At 47.3% G+C, this 21,241-nt stretch overlaps 1 protein-coding gene and 1 long non-coding RNA gene across 4 annotated transcripts in view; one reads left to right on the forward strand and one right to left on the reverse strand.

The window, feature by feature from the left end:
• SLC20A2 (solute carrier family 20 member 2) overlaps positions 1-21,241 on the forward strand; it is a 113,899-nt gene that overhangs the window by 83,485 nt on the left and 9,173 nt on the right. For all 3 annotated transcript variants that reach the window (XM_055566991.1, XM_055566990.1, XM_055566989.1), the window contains 5 exons: positions 1,949-2,065; positions 6,886-7,089; positions 8,473-9,040; positions 18,248-18,433; positions 19,605-19,689. In XM_055566991.1, coding sequence (XP_055422966.1) covers positions 1,949-2,065; positions 6,886-7,089; positions 8,473-9,040; positions 18,248-18,433; positions 19,605-19,689 — 1,160 coding nt within the window. The remainder of the gene's footprint in view (positions 1-1,948; positions 2,066-6,885; positions 7,090-8,472; positions 9,041-18,247; positions 18,434-19,604; positions 19,690-21,241) is intronic.
• Positions 4,436-6,040, reverse strand: LOC129642971 (uncharacterized). Its single transcript, XR_008709960.1, has 2 exons — positions 5,647-6,040; positions 4,436-4,669 (listed from the first exon to the last, which is right to left on the reverse strand). It is a non-coding gene; the product is annotated as an uncharacterized LOC129642971 (long non-coding RNA).

Here is a 21,241-nt window from a genome sequence, read left to right on the forward strand (position 1 = left end):
CTCTGTTTTTGTCACTATCCCTGTGCTTGTGACTAAGAGCCCTTCTCTCCTTCTATTTAGAAAGAATGTGGTATAATGCTGAAGGCCTCGGGCTTGGGAGTGAGATGCCAGGGTGGGTGGCCTTGTGCTTAAGATGGATAGTGTACAGCACAGGGAGAGACCCCTCCTGTTTCCCATCCCTCCACAGGAGTGACCGCTGGTTCTTCCCAGAACGTTTACGATCTGTTCAGGAGTGTACACTTGGCCGTGGTGGGGAAACAGCAGTGTTTCTCTTCTAGACATAAGTTGGGTGGTGCTGCACACACCGTGATCTCGCTGGCCTTTCTCACTTAACTAGACAAGAGCATCTCTTCTTACCAGTCCATTTGTCGTGACCTTATTTTACGCCATGCACCACGCTGACTTCACGCTTCCATGATGATGCGTGTGTCACTTCTCTTGCAAACTCCTGCTGTTACAGGCAGTGCTCTAGTGAGTGCTCTCGTGCCTGTCTCCTTGTGCCTGTGCAAGGGGGCATCTGTGAGTGTCTGAATCACACCTGTGTCACCAGGGGAGCTGGGCTCGGGGCCCTGCAGGGCAGGGAAGCCTGATGTCTCTCCACCTTCCACCTTTTTATTGACTGAGGGAATGGCAACTTTGTGTGCTGGACCGGACAGCAGTGAAAAGCTTTTCTGTGTTGTAATTCCATGAGTTGGCCCTCGAAAGAAGAATTGAGCTTGAAAGTCAGTGTCCTTTGAAAACACTTTTCTATCTAAGCTGACTTTATTTTTTTTTAAACAATAAAAGGGTTTATTTATGCATATGGAAGCCTTCACAGAAAAGAAATGAGCACTCAGAGAAGCAGTTAGACTTCAGGACTTATGTACCGTTTTGACAAAGGTTGATAAATTATGGAGAGGCTAGGAAACATACGGAGGAAGCTAACAGGAGAGAAGAGAGTGTGGCAAGGTCTGTTTGTGCAGACCCATCTTGGTGGTGGTGCCAGGTCTCCAGTGATGGGAGTCACTCTCCTCTTCCTGGAACAAGGAAGGCACGTTTCTCCCAAGAAATTTATGCCCTGTTGTCCGGCAGTTACAAAGCGGGGCAGCAGACTCTTCCTGCGTCTGCTGTTTCTCAATTTAAGCTGACTTTAAAAAAGGTTTGTGTGTGTGGTCCAAGCGTCATGTCCATTTAAAGCCGGGCTGCTGACTATTGAGAAACCAGAGAGGCGGCCGCCAGCCTTGCTGTGGCCGCTGCAGCCATGGGCTTCGGGCTGCCCTGGGGAGGCGGGGGCGGGCATCGGGAGGGAAGACAGACCCCTTCATGCCCCCATTTGTCCACTCAGGAATTTAGGTATTGAGATAATACTGTAAATGGGTTTATTCCCAACTTAATATGTCGTTTGTGCCAAGTTGGTCACTTTTTAATGATCAGCTTACTCACTGAGTTAACAACAGAGTCACAGGGTAAACAGTACATCTCCATTATTTCTTTACAATTTTATAATTCATTTATTTGGCTGCGTTGGGTCTTCGTCGTGGGCTTTCTCTACTTGTGGAGAGGGGCCACTCCTTGTCGTGGTACGTGGGCTCCTCACTGCAGTGGCTTCTCTTGCTGCGGAGCTCTAGCGCCCGAGAGCAGCAGGGCCGCAGGATGCATGGGCCCAGTCGTTGCGGCGCACAGGCTTAGTTGCTCCGAGGCATGTGGAGTCTTCCTGGACCAGGGGCCCGTGTTCCCTACACTGAGAGGTGGATTCTTATCCACCGCATCATCCAGGAAGTCCCAGTCGTGTGTCTTAAAGACAAGACTTTGTTCCCCAGAAAAAGTCTAGCACAGTGTTGTGGCTGAGAGTTTTATTAAACACAGAATCCAGATGATGCACTTCAGGGCCGGGGAATGGCAGGAGTGGGGATGTCACACCTAGCCTTGGAGACGTGTCCCGTGACAGCTGTGTCCCCTCTGTCCCCAGTGATGGGCCTGGTCCTCCCCATGTGGGCGATCGCCCTCATCTCCTTTGGGGTCGCGCTGCTGTTCGCCCTCTTCGTGTGGCTCTTTGTGTGTCCGTGGATGCGGAGGAAAATAACAGGTAAGTGCTTTTCTGTTCTTCTGATCTGCACAAAGGCTCTGATTCCTAAGCCTGCAGGCATCATGCACCGTGATCCTAAGTGCCAGAGGGAACATGACCACGGTCAGGCCGGTCCCTGTCTCAGGGCGCCTGCCTGCTTTCTGGCTCAGACTTTTCCTGGCTAACTTGGGATCCTGGTGAGAATGAGGTCCTCGTTTCCATGGGTAACGGCAGGTAGCAAATCAGCAGCTTAGCACTGCCCTCCCTCAAGAATGGTGAAAGGTAAAAAGAGCAGATTCCGAGTGTGATAACTGGAATTCCCACGCATCTCTGGTGAAATAAAAACTGGTACAACGATGGGAAAAGTTCGTTTAGCAGTTTCCTATGAAGTTAAGCAAACATTCACCATATGACTTAAGTAATTCCACCCCTAGGTGTTTATCCAAGAGAAGAAGTGAGACTCGTACACAAATTAAGTCATACTAGCCAAGAAGTGGAGACAAGCCACAGGCCCATTAACAAGTGAGTGGATGACCAAACTCTTCATACAGCAGAGGGCGGATGAGCAATGAAGAGGGCGAACTCCCAGGAGGAGCCACGCACAAACAAACTCATCCTGCAGGGCTCCAGAGGACAGCCATCCACAGCCACAGAAACCAGTGGCTGCTGGAGTCACTGCAGAAGGGGCTGTGGGGGGACTTTGCAGGGACAGGAGGGGGCTTTAGAGACAGAAGGGCACTTTAGGGGCAGGACAGAGCTCTGCAGGCACAGGAGGGGACCTTGCAGGACTCTGTCTTAATTGGGGGGTAGTTATAGTCTGTACTTGTTTGTCACAGGTCATCTACCTGCACATTTTAAAAGGTATAAATTTCATCGTACGGAAATTATACCTCTGTGAAAGCAGTTTTTTAAAAAAGAAGACCCTGGCTTAGAAAACCGCAGCAGCTACTTTCCTGTCACTGGCAACATGATTGAATTCCAAGCCTTACGGCCACACGCTTTACAGGGCTGGCAGAAGAAAAGAAGAATTTCCTTTTGGCCTCAGAGGGTACCTTACAATCATGGTTTGATCCGGACATATCTGAATTTGAAACCCACATTTCAAAGAAAAACTGAACAACCGAGGAGACGTTACCATGCTTATGAATGGGAAGGCTCAATACTGGAAGGATGTCCGTTCTCAAATCGATCTGTACATTTAATGCATAAAAATCCCAGCAGGATATTTTGTAGATTTAGACAAGTCACTTTAAAAATGTATATGGAGGACTTCCCTGGTGGTCAGCCTGCCATTGCAGGGGACGGGACCCCAGGAAGATCCCTCATGCGGAGAGCAGCTGAGCCTGTGAGCCATAATGAGGGGACGCCCCCCTCCCCCATCGCTGCAGCTAGAGGAAGCCCTCACTCAGCAACGAAGACCCAACACAGTCAAAAAGAAACAAGTCATTAATTTAAAAAATTTTATAGGGAAAGGGACTGGAATGGCCAAAACAAATCTGGAGAAGAGTAAAGTTGAAGGACCCATGCCACAAAAAGCTACAGGAGAGTGTGGAACTGGCGAAGGGATAAACACCTAGATTAACAGAACAGGATAAAGTCCAGAAACAGACCTACAAATATGGCCAACTGATTTTCAACAAAGTCAGTTGTTGAAAATCGCTGATACAATCAATGATACTGGGATAACTGGGCATCAAATGCCAGAAAAAGAACCTTGACCTAAAGCCTTACACCTTGGGGAAAAAAAAAATTAACTCAAGATGTATCATAAGTATAAATAGAAAACTATGAAACTTTGGGAGCAAAAAGAGGAAAACTTTTGGGACCTTGGGTAGAGCAAAGAATGTTGAGGTTTGATACCAAAAACACAATTCATAAAAGAAGTTGGTAAATTGCACTTCATCAAAATTAGAAACCGTTGCCCTGTAAGAAACACTATTAAGAGAAAAGACAAGCTGCAGACTGGGAGAAGGTGTTTGCAAGTCCTCTAACAAAGGACTTGTATTCAGAACATATGAAGAAAGCTCAGAAAACAACCTGATTTAAAACAAAAAACTTAAATAGCTGTTTCACCAAAAAAAGATACATGAATGGCAAATGAGTACATGAAAAGCTGCTTGACATCAGAAACACAGATTAAAATCACAATGAGGTATTCCCACACATCTATTTTAATGGCTTTAAGGAAAAAAAAGGACAGTGCTAAATGCTGACAAGGCTGAGGCGTGGCTGGAATGTTCATTCATGCACTCCTGGTGGGAACGCAAAATGGTATAGCCGCCCACGCAAGGAGTTTGATGGTTTCTTATAAGGTTAATCACTTACCCACTCCTAGGTGTTTACCCTAGAGAAATGCACCTTTAAATTCACACAGAAGCCTGGAGATGAATATTTGTAGCAGCTGCATTTGCTATCACCAAAAACTAAAAGCCTGGATTATCCACAGAACACACACACACGTATTTATGGAAATAAATACATCCACATATTAGACTGCTGCTCGGCAGTGAAGACGAGTGGGCTGCTGAGCCTGCAGCAGCATGGATGAACCTCAGGCGCATTAATCGTGCCACGTCGGAGGAGCCAGCCTCAGAAGCACGTCTTATGGTTCCATTTACATGACATCTGGAAAAGGCAAAACTGTAGGGACGGAGACCAGACGGTGGTTGTCAAGGGCTGGGGCAGAGGGCCTGACTATAGGGGTAGGCGTTACAGGAATCTGGACTTTTAAGATTTTTTTTTTAATGTGGACTATTTTTAAAGTCTATTGAATTTGTTACAATATTGCTTCTGTTTTATGTTTCGGTTTTTTGGCCACAAGGCACCTGGAATCTTGTGGGGATCTTAGGTCCCTGACCAAGGATTGAACCTGTGTACCCTGCATTGGGAGGTGAAGTCCCAGCCACTGGACCGCCAGTGAGATCCCTAGACATTTTTTAGAACCAGAATTCTACACACACAGAGCCAGTTTGCCACGTGCAAGTTTTAAAAACTAATAATTAAAATACTACATTAGTACATACCACTTCAAACTAAGTAGCAATTTCACACTATGAAGGATTCATATCCAGCTGCTGCTTCCTCTCCTGTGTAGCCGCTCCCTGCTCTTGGTTGAGAAGGAACCCCACCCCCACCTTAAACATCCTGCTTGTCTGGCTTAACCCCAGTGGGAGTGATAAACTAAACTTGAACACTCTTGATGTTTAAAGCTTTTTCTGATTGTTGTTGTTCAGTTGCTAAGTCGTGTCCGACTCTGTGACCCCATGAACTGCAGCACGCCAAGGCTTCCCTGTCCTGCACTAATTCCCTGAGTTATGGACCATAAAATCTTTGCTCCCACCTTTAGGCTGTAATGTTACAGTAGGAAACTGACATTACTACTCAGTCTGGCTTGCCAAGAGATTTTTTTTGGCCAGTGACATGTATTTTGACATTTCAACATACAGGTACCTTGTTCTATTCATTTAAGTACAGACTATGGCTAAGGGCGTGGACAGAGACTGAACTGACTGCATGTTACTGCCTGGGTGACCTTCAGCCCCGTGATTCAGTCTCTCTGGGCCTCAATTTGCTCATTTATAAAATACAGAAAATGGTAATACCTGTTTCATACGTTAACACATTTTGGGGGGACTTCCTGATGGTTCAGTGGTTAAGACTCCATGCTTCCACTGCAGAAGCCCAGGTTTGATCCCTGGTTGGGGAGCTAAGATCTGACAAACTGCACAATGTGGCCAAAAAACAATAAAAAACAAACCAAAAAAATACAGTTTAAAAAATCTGTTATTATCTTTACAGATATTAACTTTTCTCATCTACATTGTAAGCAGCTTGAGGTCAGAAACCTGTGTGTACCTTTATTTGTTCCTTGTAGTAAACAAACTTAGTTTTTCTAAAAAAATCTGTCTTTTAGATTTAGAAAATATAGAGATAGAGGTATAAAGATTGAGGGCAGGAAGAGAAGGGGACGACAGAGGTCGAGATGGTTGGATGGCATCATCGACTCAGTGGACGTGAGTTTCAGCAAGCTCTGGGAGATGGTGAAAGACAGGGAAGCCTGGCGTGCTGTAGTCCATGGGATCACAAATAGTCGGGACACAACTGAGTGACTGAACAACAACAGAGACTGAAGTGATCTATCTAGGTAAATACAGAAACCAGGGTGATGCATGAGTGTATCCGGCAGAGGAACCGAGAAGACCGTGTCCGTGTCAGTTGGGTAGGTTAGAGCTTAGATGTTTCCTCAGGGAAGTGTGAGGCAGCAAGACCAGGAATCCACATACCAGATCTGATTACCAAGAATGCACTCCAGCTACAAAACCACTTTTTGAAAATCCCTAGTTTCTTTTGAAAGTAGAGGATTTTTAAAAGCAGAATCTCTTTGTTCCTTTTGAGGAAAATGATTTACTTGTTTCCTAAGACTTGGTGACCTGAGGAAATCTGAGCGCAGTCTCTTATTGAACAGAAGAAAAGAAACAGACCCTAACTATCTATGAAGACAAAAAGGGTAAACATTTCAGCGATTCTGAGGTCAGCGTAAGCAAACAGAAGGCCGGTCTAGATGGTTGTAGCATTTACAGAATGTTTACCTTGGGAATCAGATCTAACCCTGTCTTTTTTGTTGCTTTTGGATAAGATAACTCAGGGCTGAGCCTCCATCTTTCCCTCCGTAGCTGAATTTTCTAGCCTGTTTCCCAGATTGAATTGTCCACTTTATTTTCCCTTTTTTTTTTTGTTCCCAAAGTATGAAAGTATCACGATAAATATTTATTTTTATATTCATTTGTCAAAAATAAGAATTCTCTTCCCAAATTTTCAGTTATGACTCTTATTTTCTTCAGGCAAATTACAAAAAGAAGGTGCTTTATCGAGAGCCTCTGATGAAAGTCTCAATAAAATTCAGGAAGTGGAGTCCCCAGTATTTAAAGAGCTGCCAGGTGCCAAGGCCCATGACGACAGCACCGTCCCCCTCACAGGCTCGGCTGCAGAGCCCTCGGGGACCTCAGAGAGCATGTCGGGGGGTCACCACCCCCGGGCCCCATATGGTAAGTCCCTGGGGGCTGGGGCGGCGTGCGGCAGAGGCAGTTTTGGGGGACAGTTGGCCTGCATGTGGCAATGGGGCTCCAGTGCACACAAGTGTCCCCAGAGAAAACTCAGGGGCTGAAGGGCCCAGGGCTTGGTCAGTCCCAGACCGGGCTTGTTCCTGTCCCATGACTTTCCTCCAAGAGCCATTCACCTGCAGTCTCCCAGCAGCACCTCTGGGCCCCTCACCTGTGTCTTCCACACGCAGTCAACTAACTGCCGGAGATCAGATTATCAGTTTATCCAGCTTTGTATACAAACACCTTCCTCCTGGGAGATGCAGAGAGAAAGCTGATGTTGGAACCGGGGCAGTGGTCCCACTAGAGAATCACGGAAACCATCAGGCCGTAGTGGGGGTCCTCTCTCCCACAGTGTTTGTGGACAGTGATGGGCCAGCTCCTGCCTCTGCCAGGCCTGCCTCCCTGCAGGGGTGCTGGCACCGCGGTCCAGGCTGGATCTGCAACTTGGCCAAGAAAGAGAATGATCTCTGCCAACTGATCTGACAGACTGCCTTTGACTGTGTCCACCAGCCTTTTTTTTTTAATTGAAGTATACGGTTGATTAAACAGCATGGTAACTTCTGCTGTACAGCAAAGTGATATATATGTGTGTATATACATATATATATATGTACATCCTTTTTAAAAATATTCTTTTCCATTATGGGTTTATCACAGGATATTGAATATAATTCCCTGTGCTGTACAATAGGACCTTGTTTATCCCTCCTATGAGCTTACATCTGCTAGCCCCAGCCTCTCACTCCATTCCTCCTGCCCCAAGAACCGGTCTGTTCTCTCTCTGTGACTGTTTCTTTTTCATAGGTGGGTTCATTTGTGTCATATTTTTAAGGAGCACTTGGAGTGTGTATCTCACAGGGAAATGGGTTGAGTCCCTCTTGTAGCAAGTGTTCTGTAAAATAAGCTCCTGATACGGATCCTCCTCCTACCTGTTCCTGGAAAAGGAAAGAGTGCTTCCGTATTTTAGGAGAGTGCAGCATCGTCTTTTAACTGCCATGCTGTGTTGTTAGTTTTACCCTTTGCTGTATGTTTCCAAGTTTCCCTTTTTATTTTTACCATACTGCATGGCCTGCTTAGTCAAGTTGGAAAATAAAGAGTACGGTGGAAAAATGCAAAAACCCTCACTGTCCAACCTTCCTGAGCTGACATGGTGGCCCCACAGCACCCCAGGCGTGGACTCAGTCTGTCCCTTGTCTCTGCAGGACGGGCTCAGTCTGTCCCTTGTCCCCGCAGACCGGGCTAAGTTGTCCCTTGTCCCCCTCAGGCCGGGCTCAGTCTGCCCCTTGTCCCCGCAGGCCGGGCTCAGTCTATCCTTTGTCCCCGCAGGCCGGGCGCTGTCCATGACGCACGGCACCACCAAGTCACCCGTGTCCAATGGGACCTTTGGCTTCGACGGCACGGCGCGGGCCGACGGCCACGTGTACCACACGGTGCACAAGGACTCGGGGCTCTACAAGGACCTGCTGCACCGCATCCGCGACGAGCGGCCGGCCGACGGGGCCCCGCGGCAGCTGCGGCGCAACAACAGCTACACGTGCTACACGGCGGCCATCTGCGGGCTGCCCGGCCTGGCCACACGCCGCAGCGACACGCCCGCGCCCGAGGACAGCGAGAAGCTGGTGGCCGATGCCGTGGCCTACTCGCGCCGCCGGCTGCGCTACGACAGCTACTCCAGCTACTGCAACGCCGTGGCCGAGGCGGAGATCGAGGCCGAGGAGGGCGGCGTGGAGGTCCGGTTGGCGCCCCCGCTGGCCGAGCCCGAGCCGCCGCGCGACGACCCGGCGGATGAGGAAAAGGAGGAGAAGGACTCACCCGAGGTGCACCTGCTCTTCCACTTCCTGCAGGTCCTCACCGCCTGCTTCGGCTCCTTCGCGCATGGCGGAAATGATGTGAGGTCAGAACCTGGGCGGGGCGGGGGCGGGTGAGGGCGGGGCTGGGGTGGGGCTGGGTGATGGGCGTGGTCTTGTGAAGGGGTGGGGTGAGGGGAGGGGCGGGGTCAGGGTGAGGGGGCGAGGCGGGCACGGCAGATACCTGGCCCACCCTGGAACCACGCGGGTGGCAACCGCCCGGGGTGTGCCAACACCAGGTTTTGTCCACAAGTGCAGCACCTGCATCTTCATGGCGCAGATCTTTGAGTGAACCAGATACAGGGAGAGTTGGCCTGGGGTCAGAAATCACAACAGGTGGAATCAGTAGAGCTGGGCTTGGAGCCCTGATTCTGCCCAAGCTGTCCCGGCTTCCTACCCTGGCCTGAGTCCAGTGCCGTTTGGCCTCAGTGCCTTTTGGTTTCGAGGCAGAGAGAGGAGTACCCAGGTTTCCCCCAAGTTCTACAAGGGTCATATGTGAGCAAGTAGCTCCTGTAGTGGACCAGACCGCGTCGTGTGTCAGAAGAGGGAAGTGGGAGACCCCGGCTGCTGTGTTGGATGGCCGCTCCAGTCAGGAGGGTCCCCGAGGGACACCTGCAGGGACTGAGGGCACAGCTGTGACGGCATCTTTGGAGAACCTTCCAGAAGAGGGAAAAGCACTGCAAGGCCGAGGCAGGAGTGCGCCTGGTGGGTTTTCCGGAAAGAATCACTAGCAAGAGCATGGAGAGCTCAGGTCAGCTGGGCATGCAGGCCAGAATGTGTAGGAGTGCATAGAGTCTGGCCAGGCATCCGGATCAGTCACTGAATTTTCAAAGCCTCGGTGTCCCAATCTGTGAAATGGGGGTAAAACTAGTACCAACGCCGGAGATTTCTATGAGGATTAAGGGGAGGTGCTTATATAATAAGATAAGGACAGTCCCTTCCCATAATCAATGTCCAGACATTTGCACTATTATAGTTATTATGCAGCCTGATGTTTCTGTCCAAACGAGGGAAACGTGCCATCGTTATATTATTTTGGCCCAGTTACATGACTCCATTTTACACCATGTGCAGCTGCGTTTCTGTTCTTTTTAAAAGATGTCTTCCAGCCACACAAAGAGGCCTGGACAGCTTATGTTCTGCTCAGCGTCACCTAGGCATTGCCATCTTATTTTATTGGGGGCACCATGTTCTGTCCTCTCTTAATAATTTTTTACTCCCCTCCCCCACCAGCCCACTTCCTCCTCCTTATCACAAATTATTTATGGAAAGCCTGGTACCAGCAACACGTTATGAATTGGATCCCTTTCCTTTAGAACTAAGTTCCAGTTAAGGAGACAAGAAAGGCATACTCCTGAGAAAGTAACAGAACACCCCAAAACAGCATTTCAAGGCCAAGGAAGAGCCTAGGCGGCAGCTGCCGCAGGTGGTCAGAGTGTAGAGCAGCTGCTTGCAGTTTGGAGGCTGATCTTCAGGCTTTTGAGCAGGGATGTAGTCGGATGAAAGCAAGATTTAGAAATAACAGTGCAGCAGTGAGGAGGGGGCTTCTGTTTACTCAACAAGTGGGTGTTAAGTTTGTACCAGTCCTCAGAGCTGAAGCACTTGTAACTTACTCCAGGCCTACTCAGAACAGTCCTTTGTGGTCCTAAGTGAAAGGAAGTGAAAGTGTTAGTTACTCAGTCATGTGGCATGCTTTGTGACCCCATGGACTGTAGCCCGCCAGGCTCCTTTGTCCAAAGAATTCTCCAGGCCAGATTACTGGAATGGGTAGCCATTCTCTTTTTCCTAGGGATCTTCCCTACCCAGGGATCGAACCTGGGTCTCCCACACTGCAGGCAGATTCTTTACCATCTGAGCCACAGGGAAGCCTGCAGTTCTAAGTGATACCCCTCAGAGACCGGGAATCTGAAGCTCAGAAATGTGACTTTTGCCCAGGGCCACACAGTTAGAGAGAAGCCAACGTGGGAAGACAGCTCTTTGTGACTCGGTCTCCAGAGTGTGGAGGGTGGGCTGGGAACCACAGGCGTCATTCAAAGCCTGTAGGGAGCTTGGGAGTTATCACTACATCCTGACAGCAAGCGAAAACCAAATAGACTGAAAAGTCAACAACTCTTCTTGGATCTCGAAGGGAGAGGAGAGCACAGGACAAACCACTGCCCCCAGGGTCGGAGAGGCAGAGATGCAGGGAGTCCTGGAGGAGGGACTCAGGAGTGGATGCTGTGGTGAGAGCCATGGAATCCTGGACTGGAGCAATGGGCCCTGGAGGCTCAGGGGAGACAAGTAGAGTTAAGGCTCTGGGGGACCCAGGGTAGAGGGGCCCCACTATCCAGAAGCCCTAACAGTGAGTATCAGGGAAGAGGAATCCCTCCTGCTCTGGGGGGAAGGAAAGCAGCCACTAGACAGAACAGAGATTGTGTGCTTAGCCAGGCTGCACTCAGGAGATACCGGGTCACCAGCGCCCAGCCTGCAGGGGATTACTGCAGGCTAACTGACCTGGAAGGGGAAACACACTCCAGACTGCCCTGGCCTTCCCCTCCGGAGAAGGGAAACTCCCAACTCCACCATCCTGTCTCACATAAGGAGGGAGGAAATACTGAGAAACACTTGCCAAGTTCACAGCCCAGAGGCACAGTCTCAGAGAGGTCTCAAGACCTCATCAAAGGGGTCATCAAAGGACCCACAGAAGGCTTCTGCATTCCCAGACCCACCACATCACTAATAGCCTATTGACAGCAGTTCCTTCTACCCAAAACATCGCATCTGCATATCGAGAAACATTTCCGAGGCACACCAAAAGGCGAAAACCACAACTGGAAGAGACAGAGCAAGTAGCAGAACTGATATGGCAGAGATGTTAGAATTATCAGACCAGGAAGTTTAAAACAACTATGATTCATATGCTGAGGTATCTGATGGACAAAATAGGCATCCATTAGATGGACAGGTAAGCAGACAGATGAGAATCCCGAGAAAGAACCAAAAGGAAACACTGGAGATCAAAAACACTGTAATAGAAATGAAGAACGCAGGGGGCTTTCCTGGTGGCTCAGTTGTTTAGAATCCACCTGCCAATGCAAGAGGAATGGGTTTGATCCCTGGGCCAGGAAGATGTCACATGCCATGAAGCAACTGAGCCTGTTGAGCCTATGTTCCAGAGCCTGAGAACTGCAACTGCTGAGCCCATGCTCTAGAGCCTGTGCTCCAGGAAAGAGAAGCCACCACAGTAAGAAGCTCGTGCATTGCAACTGGAGAGTAGCCCCTGCTGGCCACAACTAGAGAAAAGCCCTCATAGCAACAAAGACCCAGCAGAGCCAAAAATAAATAAATAAATAAAATTATCTTTAAAAAATGATGAATGCCTTTGATGGGTTTATTAGTAGACTGGACACAGCTAAGGAAAGAATCTTTTAGCTTGAGGGTATGTCCATATAATCTCAAAAAGCAGAACAAAGATTGAAGAAATACAGAACAGAACATTGAAGGACACCGGGAACTACAAAAGGCGTGGCGTAATGAGAAGAGGAGCAGGAGACGGAAAGAAAGGAACACAGGAGATAACTGAGTCACGGCAGTGACAGGGTCTCTGTAAGCTGATGTCAGACATCAGACTGCAGATCCAGGAAGCTCAGAGAGCGCCAAGCAGGACAGATATACAAGAAGTGCACGTTGGCACATCAGACTTAAACTTCGAAAAATCAGAAATACAGAGGTATCTATAGATATAGGGGGACAAAGATAAAAATTATATACAACTTCCCCTCAACCCTGCAATCAAGAAGAGAGTGGAGTGAAATAGTTTGTGAAGGGAAAATCCCACCAAATCAGACTTGTACACCCTGTGAAGTCCTTTAAAAGTGAAAGGAAGTCTTCAAGAGAAATAAAGACCTTCTCAGACAAAGAAAAAATGAGGGAATTTGTGAAAAGCTGACCTGCCTTGCTGGAAGTGTTCAAAGGAATTCTTTACATAGAAGGAAAATAATGTGTGTCAGAAACTCAGATCTACATAAGGTCAGGAAGAACACCAAAGAAGGGCTAAGTGAAGGTAAAAAGAACAACTAATTTTTCTTCTTCTTCATTGATCTAACAAATAAGAATTATTTCAGAACAATAAAACCAACAGTGTAGTCAATTATATGTTTATGTATATGTTATATATATATATACATATTTAGTTTAATATATAAAAACATCAACAAATTTTAAAAAATAGAAATGATACAGGGTCTGCTCTGAGGCCATAATTGAATTAAACTACATGTGTGTGTGTGCGTGCACATGTGTGCACACTTGTGTATGCTTGTGTTAAGTGAATGAGTGATAGCAATGATACAAGGGATGGAAGGGTGGAATTAGGGTTATTTTTTTAAGCTATCTACACTTAACTTACATGGTTTATATGGTAAAGAATCTGCCTGCAGTGTGGGAGACCTGGGTTTGATCCCTGGGTCCGGAAGATCCCCTGGAGAAGGGAATGATAACCTACTCCAGTATTCTTGCCTGGAGAATTCCATGGACAGAAGAGCCTGGGAGGCTATAGTCCATGGGGTGGCAAAGAGTCAGACACAACTGAGTGACTAACACTTGCACACTTTTCACACCAGTAAAGTATTAATAATGTTATTGCAAAGGGGATTTGGATTAACCCTAGGTATATATGGCAAGCTCTAGGGCAACCATTTTAGAAAGTTAGCAAAAAAGAAGTATAGCCAATATGCGAAGAAGGGAGAGAAAAAGGAATCATATGGAATGCTCAGTTAAAACAACAGAAGGGGAAAAAAAGGCAGATGACAAAAATAGGAGCAAAGAACAAGGACAACAGATAGAAAGCACCAACAGATATGGTGGATGCTAATCCAGCTATGCCGGCAATCAGTTTGAATTTCAGTGATCCAAATGTACCAGTTAAAAGATAAGAGATATCAGAGTGGATCAAAAAACACAACTCAACTCGCTGTTGTCTACCAGAAACCCACTTGAAATGTAAAAACACAGCTTAAATGTAAATTGGATTAAAAAAAGGAAAAAAAAGTAAATGGAAGAAGGAAAGTATAGCATGATAACACTAAAAGAAAGCAGGAGTAACTGTTGATTTCAGACAGAGGAGATGTGGATAGATCCAGCAGCAGAAATCAATAAGGACGTATTTGAGCAAAACAGACTATCAATCAACTGTGTATAAATCAGTAATCAAAGATTACTAGAAAATCCCCAAATACATGGAGATGAAACCACACACTTCTAAATAACATATGAAACAAAGAAGAAATAGCAAGAGAAATGTTAAAATGTGTTAAACTAAATGAAATTGAAAACACATCAAAAGTTGTGGGGAGCAACAAAAACAATGCTTAGAAGAAAGTTTATAGCATTGAATTCATATACTGCTGCTGCTGCTGCTAAGTTGCTTCAGTCATGTCTGACTCTGTGTGACCCCATAGATGGCAGCCCACCAGGCTCCCCCATCCCTGGGATTCTCCAGGCAAGAACACTGGAGTGGTCTGCCATTTCCTTCTCCAATGCATGAAAGTGAAAGTGAAGTCGTGTCTGACTCTTAGTGACCACATGGACTGCAGCCTACCAGGCTCCTCCATCAATGGGATTTTCCAGGCAAGAGTACTGGAGTGGGGTGCCATTTCCTTCTCCAGAATTCATATACTAGGAAAGAAGAAAGATGTAAAATCAATAAGTTTCCAGCCTAGGAAATAAAGAGCAAATTATTACTTAATCCAAAGTAAACAGAAGTTAAGAAATAATAATTAGAGCTAAATAAATGAAATTAAAATCAGGAAATGAATGGAGAAAAATCAGTGAAACTAAAAGCTGGGTCTTTGAAAATATTAATGATATTTATAGGCTTCTAGCCAGGCTAACTAAGGGAAAAGGAGAACACAAATTGCTGATACCAGAAATGGAGAAGTAGACATCACTATAGATCTTATGGACAATAAAAAAAGTTAATACTATAAAAGCAATACTATGAATAATTTTATGTTCACCAATTTGATAAGCTAGATAAAATGGACCAGTTCTTGAAAGACAGAACCTGCCCAAACTCACACAAGAAGAAATAGACTACCTGATAGGCTTGTATCTATGAAGAAAATTAAGTCAGTGATTAACGATCTTTCAAATCAGAAAGCACCAGGCCCACATGGGTTTACTGGTGAATTCTACCAAGCGTCTAAGAAAGAAATTATACTTGCCTACATTTCTTTCAGAGGACAGAAGCAAAAGGAATACTTCCTCACTTATTCTGTTCAGATCAGATCAGATCAGTCGCTCAGTCGTGTCCGACTCTTTGCGACCCCATGAATCGCAGCATGCAGGCCTCCCTGTCCATCACCAACTCCCGGAGTTCACTCAGACTCATGTCCATCGAGTCAGTGATGCCATCCAGCCATCTCATCCTCTGTCGTCCCTTTCTCCTCTTGCCCCCAATCCCTCCCAGCATCAGAGTCTTTTCCAATGAGTCAACTCTTCGCATGAGGTGGCCAAAGTACTGGAGTTTCAGCTTTAGCATCATTCCTTCCAAAGAAATCCCAGGGTTGATCTCCTTTAGAATGGACTGGTTGGATCTTCTTGCAGTCCAAGGGACTCTCAAGAGTCTTCTCCAACACCACAGTTCAAAAGCATCAATTCTTCGGCACTCAGCCTTCTTCACAGTCCAGCTCTCACATCCATACATGACCACAGGAAAAACCATAGCCTTGACTAGATGGACCTTTGTTGGCAAAGTAATGTCTCTGCTTTTGAATATGCTATCTAGGTTGGTCCAGCATTAACCTAATACCACAACCAGACAAAGTCCTTACGAGAAAAGTGTAGACCAACATTTCTCATGAAAGTGAAAAGTGAAAGTGAAGTGACTCAGTCATGTCCGACTCTTTGCAGCCCCATGGACTGTAGACTACCATGCCCCTCTGTCCATGGGATTTTCCAGGCAAGAGTACTGGAGTGTGTTGCCATTTCCTTTTCCAGAGGATCTTCCCAACCCAGGGATCGAACCCGGGTCTCCCGATTGTAGGCAGACCCTTTACCATCTGAGCCACCAGGGGCTCCTAAGGATATGCTAGTACCTTAGGGCAGTATAGGATATGCTAATGATGGATACACGTCAATTTGTCTAAACCCATAGAACATATAACACCAACAGTGAACCCTAGTGTAAACTGTGGACTTCAAATGATTCCAGTGTGTCACTGTGGGCTCCTCAGTTGTAACTGATGTTCCACTTTGGTGGGGATGTTGTTGATGGGGAGACTTAAAGTCTTAATTAAAAAAAAAAAAGCTGTGGAACCCTCCCCCCAAAAAAGACAGTGTGTGCTTGTCAAGAGCCTGAGTGACGATCATGGTCTCGGGGCAGGGTGAGCACCTGAGTGAATCCTAACTCACATCCCAGTTCTGCTTCCTGCTTGTGACATGATTTTAGCATCAGTTTTCTCATCAGTAAAATAGGAGACCAATGCCTACTTTGCAGGGTTGGCCTGAGAAACAGATACATGGTTTGTGGTTCCTTTGTGGGGAGGCTGACATGGTTGCCCCACACTGGTAGTTGATGTTAGTAGCTGTGCTGGCAATGAAAATGGAAAGAAATAGAGAAAGAAAGGAAGGAAAGAAGAACTTGGTTTTTGTGTCCACTTCTGATTTTTCAGTCCCACCACCATGAAGATGGCTACTGTAGAAACAAAGTAGCAAGTGTGGGCAAGGACGTGAGAAATTGGAACCGTTGTGCACTGTTGGTGGAAATGTAAAATGGTGCGACCACTGTGGAAAGCAGTCTGAAGGTTCCTCAAAAAATAGAGCAATTCAAGAGATAAAGGCAACCCATCACTTCATGGGAAATAGATGGGGAAACAGTGTCAGACTTTATTTTTGGGGCTCCAAAATCACTGCAGATGGTGACTGCAGCCATGAAATTAAAAGACGCTTACTCCTTGGAAGGAAAGTTATGATCAAGCTAGATAGCATATTAAAAAGCAGAGACATTACTTTGCCAACAAAAGTCCATCTAGTCAAGGCTATGGTTTTTCCAGTGGTCATGTATGGATGTGAGAGCTGGACTGTGAAGAAGGCTGAGCGCCGAATAATGGATGCTTTTGAACTGTGGTGTTGGAGAAGACTCTTGAGAGTCCCTTGGATTGCAAGAAGATCCAACCAGTCCATTCTAAAAGAGATCAGTCCTGGGTGTTCTTTGGAAGGAATGATGCTAAAGCTGAAACTCCAGTACTTTGGCCACCTCATGCGAAGAGTTGACTCATTGGAAAAGACTCTGATGCTGGGAGGGATTGGGGGCAGGAGGAGAAGGGGACAACAGAGGATGAGATGGCTGGATGGCACCACCGACTCAATGGACGTGGGTTTGAGTGAACTCCGGAAATTGGTGATGGACAGGGAGGCCTGGCATGCTGCGATTCATGGGGTCGCAAAGAGTCCGACATGACTGAGCGACTGAAGTGTCCATCAACAGATGCATGGATAAACAAGATATGATGTGTGTATGCACACACACACACCCAGTGGAATATTCTTCCTTAAAAAGGAAGGGACTTCTGTCATAGGCTACACCACCGATGAATCTTGAAGGCATTCTGATAAGTAAAATAAGCTAGTCATGAAAAGACAAATCCTGTATGCTTGCACTTATGTGAGAGACCTGGTATAGTCTGTCAAATTCATAGAGACAGAGTAAACTGGTGGTTACTGGGGGAAGGGGAAAAGGCAAAGAGAATTCTTATTTAATGGGTATAGTGGTTCAGATTTTCGTGATTAAAAATTTTCTGGAGGCCTGTTTAACAACAATGTCACTGTCCTTAACACTGCTGAACTGGGCAGTGGCAGCGGTTGCTCAGTCACTAAGTCATGCCCAGCTCCTCGCCCACATGGCCTGCAGCACGCCAGGCTCCCCTGGCCTTCACTGTTTCCCCGAGTTTGCTCAGATTCATGTCCATTGAGTCAGAGATGCTATCTAACCATCTCATCCTCTGCCACTCCCTTCTCATTTTGCCTTCAGTCTTTCCCAGCATCCGCGTCTTTTCCAGTGACACTTAAAAAGTCAATGGTAAATTTTTTATTTTAGCCATAACCAAAAAAATGGCTAAATTGTTATCATCACTTAGAGATTACACAGGCAAACCACAAATGCGGTAAGATAGGCTATTCTCAAGGCTGAGAAGTCATTGACTGTTGTGTACAGCATCATCTGTATGTGTGGACACTTGTACAATTTACTTGTGTGCTTTGTTTTTTTCTCCTAGTAATGCCATCGGCCCCCTGGTGGCTCTGTGGCTGATTTATGAACAAGGTGCGGTCCTGCAAGAAGCCGCCACTCCCGTCTGGCTGCTGTTTTATGGAGGGGTTGGAATTTGTACGGGCCTCTGGGTGTGGGGGAGACGAGTGATCCAGACCATGGGGAAGGACCTCACCCCCATCACGCCGTCCAGGTGAGCGGGGGGCAGCCTTGGAGCGGGTGTGTCGATGTTCCCCTGCACAGCCTGTTCTGGGGGTGGGGGCGGTTCGCAGAGCGGGAGTCTCCGAGCACCATCTCCCCCATCGCCTTCATGCTCTGCTGGCCCCCATCCGCGGTGGCACTGAGATCGGAGAAAGGGATGGGAACGGAGGCAGACGCGGAAGGGGAAAGAAGACACGAATCCACCTGCAGCCCTTGTTCCCATCCCACTGGGGGTCTTACGGCCTGAGGTCCAGAGAACCAGTGGTAAAGGCGGGTGGGGACTGCCTGTCCCAACACTCTCCGCTCACCGGCTCCACCTGCTGGCAGGAGGCCGCTGTCACCTGCTGCCCTCAGGGGTGATTACATCCTTCCTGGGCTGCCTGGGCTCAGCGGCTGGGGTGGGGGTTGGGGGGTGCCCTGCCCTGCCCTGGGGTGGGGTCTGGAGCCTCCCACCTGGCTTCCTGTGGTCCTCCTTTGGAGATATTTAGAAATATTAGGGGTCAAATAAATCCACAAGAGAATTTTCCAAGTACAACTAAAATTCAGAACTACATATTTTAAGGGCTTCCCTCATGGCTCAGTTGGTTAAGAAACTGCCTGCAATGCAGGAGACCCAGGTTTGATTCCTGGGTTGGGAAGATCCCCTGGAGAAGGGAATGGCAACCCACTCCAGTATTCTTGCCTGGAGAATTCCATGGACAGAGGAACCTGGCAGGCTACAGTCCATGGGGTCGCAAGAGTCATACGTGACTTAGCGACTCCACCACCACCACCACCTATTGTAAAAGGTCTTGAAATTCATTTTAACGAAAGATTCTAGCATTGATTTGAAGAAAAACTAGTAATCTGAGCAAAAAGTCACTCCTTTATAATAATAAGTACACATTTTTGAAACAAGTGTGTGGTTTTCCCCGCGTCCATTTAGAAACGACGTGTGTACAGTTTTCCTTGCGGCAGGTATTCCTGGCCCAGCTCCTTCAGGTGAGGTTTCTGAAAACCCAGCAGGGAGACAGGACTCGCTCCTTAGGGCTGAGCGCGGCCCCGCAGCGAGCGCTGTGTGATGCTGCTGCGATGTCCCGGCTCTGGTGCCGTGCGGCCCAGTCCACCCGGAGGTTCTGGCGAGCCCCTGGCGGTGCCCTGACGGCCTCCCATCTCCCCTATAGTGGCTTCACCATCGAACTGGCCTCGGCCTTCACCGTGGTCATCGCCTCCAACATCGGGCTGCCAGTCAGCACCACACACTGCAAGGTAGGAGGGCTGGCCTGGTGACCAGGGCGAGGTGGTGGGGGGTAGTCGGGGCGGCTCTGGGTGTGCACTCAGGGACGGGAGAGTCACCTGGGGTCTCCTGGGGCGTATTTTCTTCTCAGCAGCCCCTCTGGGCCCTCCCCGCCCTCCTTCCCTGTGTCCTGGTTCCCTCACTGGGGGTTTTGCATTGAGGTCCTGCGTCCATTAACATGCTCATAGGCCTGGGTAGGGTGTGGAGGGGCGCATCACTCAGTGCCCCCACCCCCTCTGAAGGGGCCTGGGAGTGGACGGGGGACAGACACAGGCACAAATTGCTCATGTAAGCATAAGACGTATTGTTTCAGTTTTCTCTTCTGTGTGGTGGTCAGAGCAGCCCTATTGCCTTCAAGTCAATTGCAGATGATATTAACCTCTGGTGATGTCAGGCTCTAGAGCTCAGGGTGAGAGGGAATTAATTCCTTGTCTAGCGCTGAGATGTTGGAGCTGCAAGGAGCCTTCAAGATGAAGAAAGAGGAAACAGGCTCTGGGAGTTGTCCAAGGGAGCCCCAGGGTGGGCCAGGCTGGAACCCAAGTCTGCTAACCCAGGACTGCCGAATACCTGGGGGAATTCTGAAATATCCCCAGGGGCCTCCGGTATACAAACATAGCCACTAACTTCAGCAAAACAGAGGCCCGTTCAGATTTTCCTAGGTCTGGTGGCTCCTGTCATTCGAAAAACTCACCTGTTCTGCTCTGTGTGCGGTGCTGTTCTGGGCACCGAGGGACCACGGTGACTGCCACAGACATGGCCTCCTCACACCCAGTCTCAAAACTCCCACCCATGTGTCTGCAAACAAGCACTGCTAGGTGTGAAAGGCTTACAAAAAAGAGTGAAATAATGCCATTTGTAGCAACAGGGATGGACCTAGAGGTTTTCCTATTAAGTGAATTAAGTCAGACAGAGAAAGATAAATATCATATGATATCATTTATGTATTGAATCTAATTAACAATGATACAGATGAACTCATTTACAAAACAAAAGCAGACTCACAGACATAGAAAACAAACTTACGGTTACCAGGGGGTAAGGGAAAAGGAGCGGTAAATTAAGGGTCTGGGATCAACAGATACACACTACTATATAAAACTTTAAACAACAGGGACCTACTGCACAGGGGACTAAGCTTAATATGTTACATAACCTATAGCAGACGAGAACCTGTGTGTGTGTGTATATATATATTATATATATATATATATATTATATATATATATATATATATATAACAGAATCACTTTACACCTGAAACTAACATAACACTGTAAATCAACTACAATTAAAATAACTACAAATAGGGTCACTAGCCTCTAGGTTTCAGTTATCTAATCTGGAAAATGGAAGGACCACCTTAGATGACTTGTAATACAGATGCAGTCTGGTTCCCCTGCTTCTCAGTAATTCTGTTGCTGTTAGTGCTTGGTGATGGACTTAATCTGGAAACATCCTCAAAAAGTTGAAATGACAGCAAAGACTACCACCTTATATCAACACAAGACCTCATTAATAGTGAAG

This window comes from Bubalus kerabau, chromosome 2, assembly GCF_029407905.1.
Source record: "Bubalus kerabau isolate K-KA32 ecotype Philippines breed swamp buffalo chromosome 2, PCC_UOA_SB_1v2, whole genome shotgun sequence".
Lineage (NCBI taxonomy): Eukaryota > Metazoa > Chordata > Mammalia > Artiodactyla > Bovidae > Bubalus > Bubalus kerabau.